The 3,148-nt window shown below is 53.2% G+C and overlaps 1 protein-coding gene across 1 annotated transcript; it reads right to left on the bottom strand.

The window, feature by feature from the left end:
* Nucleotides 1-451: 451 nt before the first annotated feature.
* On the bottom strand, nt 452-1,246 carry LOC139052065 (micronuclear linker histone polyprotein-like). Its single transcript, XM_070529133.1, has one exon. It carries the CDS (start codon nt 1,244-1,246, stop codon nt 452-454), a length of 795 nt encoding a protein of 264 aa, XP_070385234.1.
* Between the last annotated feature and the right edge of the window lie 1,902 nt (nt 1,247-3,148).

The raw sequence follows: 3,148 nt of genomic DNA, 5'->3' as shown, positions 1-3,148 counted from the left end.
ATTTGTAGATACTAAGCATGCGGAAGAGACCTCACCACACAGCCTATCGATATGAAGCTTCCAGTTCAGAGCGGAATCAAGGGTTACCCCTAAGTAGAGCACTGAGTCGACCTTTTCTATTTCATCACGGCAAATCGTAATGCGGCATGGCTCCTCAAAAGGCTTTTTTCTTCAACTTGCCTTGCTGTGCATGCATTCATAAAACTCAAGACACCTATTAAGATTAACAAACACCCTTGCAAACCACCTCTGCAAGCAATAATTGTACAAAGGCTTGGCACCTTGGAAGCGAAATTTATTTTGGATTATTTCAAAGACGTTCCTGTCGAAGTTGCAACAACGCAACGAGCGCGCTTATTAATTTCTCGACCTTCAACGGGTCGCCAAAAAGGCGAAACCAAAGTGTGGATTTCCTCTAGATCCGACCGGCGTCCTTCACCGATCACTGGGGTCACTTGCGTCTGTCACTTTTCGCGGCCTTGGCAGCACTCGTCCGCTTGGCCCGCCGTGATCTCGAGGAAGATCTGCTTGCCGCCATCTTGGACTTGGCACGCCTGCCTCCACGGCTCGACGACGAGCGGTTGCTACGGGCGTGGCGGCGCCGTCTCCCGCCAGTCTTGGTTGCCGTGCTCGCTGCAGACAAGGTGCTCAGGGAGCGGTGGCGTCGGCTGCGGCGTCCCCGCTTTCTCCCGTGGGTGCTCTCCGAGCTGGTGCGGGACGTCCCTCGGTGACTGCCTCTGTGCTTGCGGCCACCTCGGCCGCGGCCGGACGAGTGTCGAGATCCGCCACGGCTCCTTCCCCTCCTGGCATGGTGGTGGCTGCTGCTGGCGTGGGAGTGACTACGCGAGCGGTGCCGTCGCTTGGTAGCCCTGGCAGCGACCGAGGAGGCATCTGCGGGGGAGGAGCTCCGTGTGTGCGTCTTGCGCCTCACTTTCGGCGCCTTTTGTGAAAGTCCCTTGCTGGTGGACGGGACGTTCACGTCGGCGTCGCGTGCCGCTTCATCGGAGGCCTTCCTCACCTTGGCCGAAGCTGTGGTCGCGTTGGCTTTCGGCGTTCCTGGTTTCACAGACCGGGACCCCGTCGTTGGTTTGGACGGGTCCTTGGCAGTCCTTCCTCGCGGCCGCTTGACGACGGGTGCCTCTTCGGATGGACTGCCCCCGTCGTCGGCAGCAGCCGGCTTCCGCTTCGCCCGGGTCTTCCTGGGCGGGGCCGCTTCCTTCTCGGCTTGACCCTCCTCGAGCGTCATGGCGGCGGGGCTCAGCGTCCTCCTCGCTCGGCGTCAGTTCTCCGCGGCCACTGGCTCGACCCGGCGTCGTCCTCGGCCGTCGAGCTCACCGGGAATCGGGTGGAAGGCCGGGCCTCACGGCGAGCAGCGCCCGCAGTTTCGAGAACGGCCGCCTGCCGTGGTCTCAGCCGGGGCTGCTCTGGCCACTCGAGCTGCCTTCGCGAGCCCCGTGCAACGGCGCGCGGAGGGGCGGGCTTTTTTTCTCCTTCGTCGTGCCAATCATCTCGCGAGCGGCGCCAGCTTTTGCAGCCTCACACTGCTTTGGATTAGTAGCAATGCTAATTCGAACGCCGTAAACAATACGTAGTGCCTATTGAAAGTAGGGATTAATTCACAATGATTATTATTACCGAATGCTGATGGAACAAATCACAAGTTAGAAATGCATTCGTGGATTTCATAAAAGCGCGTGTTCCTGGGACAAACTGTGTGGTGCTGCTTTAACAGAAAGTTGTGTTTTAACTTTTTCTTTAGCGATAGACAATGTTCCTTTCTTTCTAGGTCTTCAGTACGATATCACTACAAATAATATTCCAGCGCACATTGCATCATAACATATTTTGCATAGACATGTGCTCTTTCCAGAAACATACGTTGCCAAAGAAAATAATAAATACCGCAAACATAAAAGCTCTACAAAACGCCATTTCTGCATCCAGTTGATAAAAACAACAATAAGAAACATGATAGCTACAAAAACAATAATACAAAGGAAATTCAGAATACACATTGCAATGATAAACAACCGATCAATAGGGTCTGAAAAAGTAAATGGTCGGTACACTGGCGTTCTATGGATACAAAGAAAAGAAGAAGAAAACTAAGACCAGTTTATCGCTCATGCCATGCGGTGAAGCGGTTCATGGATTTCGTGAAGGATAGTTTCAATCTGCTCCTTTCCCACAAAACTTCTGGCAAAACGTCTGGCTTTTGAGCTTTGCAGTCCTCGTAACACATTTTGCAGTTCCACCTTTTCGGCATCTCTTGAGGATGGTCTGATGAGAAGCACGGAACGTGCGTCACATTTCGTCTGGAGTCATGCACCGCTTTCTAGAACCGATCGCTCTCAGCGTGGTTGGGCAACTACAAAATTATGCACCTAGACATATTTGTGTGCATTTTTGCAGATTTTCTTTAGCGGCCCTGCAAAGAATAAGAGTGGAAAGAAATCCCGCGCCGTTGTAAACGGTCGTGCGCTGCTCCGTGGTGCTGGGCCGGGATCTTCCACGTGCGACCTCCTTGGCCGGAACGCATGTTTCTTTGCTGCCGATGGTAGCACATCATGACTAAGCAAGGTATGCACCCTGAAGATAATCAGCAACGCTCTCAGGTCGCGCAATAAGATCGGCTGGTAGCGCGAACAAGGAAGCAGTCTCCTCAACAGCTGCGGATGCCCCATGCTGACTCAAAACATTGTCGCCGTCAGAACTTGAATCTGCTTTGCTGTCATCTTCGCAATCATAACTCGAGCCCTCATCTCTAAATTCAAGTGCGGGTGCGCAGCATAGTTTGGAGCGCGACGCTTTTCTCGCGATGAAGCAGCTTGGGGCAACGCCATTACTTTCGATTAATACACAGTGGGCACCGGCAGCGCTGCTTGCCGGGGGTTTACGCGAGAAGTGACATCGAAACTGCTGGAAACCGGTTGAAAATTCCAGGCCAACATGTTGGACAGGGGGCGGACCTTCAGAAACACACTCTGGTGGAATAAAACGACTCGGACTCCAAACCGAAGCGCACTATAACAGCTGGCGTCATTTTCGGGTAATTATCATCTGCGCGTCCGCTGCGGACTGTTAGATGCATTGCGGCAAAACCTGGAACTTGATGCGACATCTGCTTGACGAGACTAAAACAATATCA

This window comes from Dermacentor albipictus, unplaced genomic scaffold (genome assembly GCF_038994185.2).
Source record: "Dermacentor albipictus isolate Rhodes 1998 colony unplaced genomic scaffold, USDA_Dalb.pri_finalv2 scaffold_17, whole genome shotgun sequence".
Classification (NCBI taxonomy): domain Eukaryota; kingdom Metazoa; phylum Arthropoda; class Arachnida; order Ixodida; family Ixodidae; genus Dermacentor; species Dermacentor albipictus.
The sequence above is the reverse complement of the archived record's forward strand: the minus strand, read 5'-3'. Positions and strand labels throughout refer to the sequence as shown.

What these genes read in the sequence shown, in the direction of transcription:
- LOC139052065 (XM_070529133.1), bottom strand. Translation starts at nt 1,246, where the DNA reads ATGACGCTCGAGGAGGGTCAAGCCGAGAAGGAAGCGGCCCCGCCCAGG.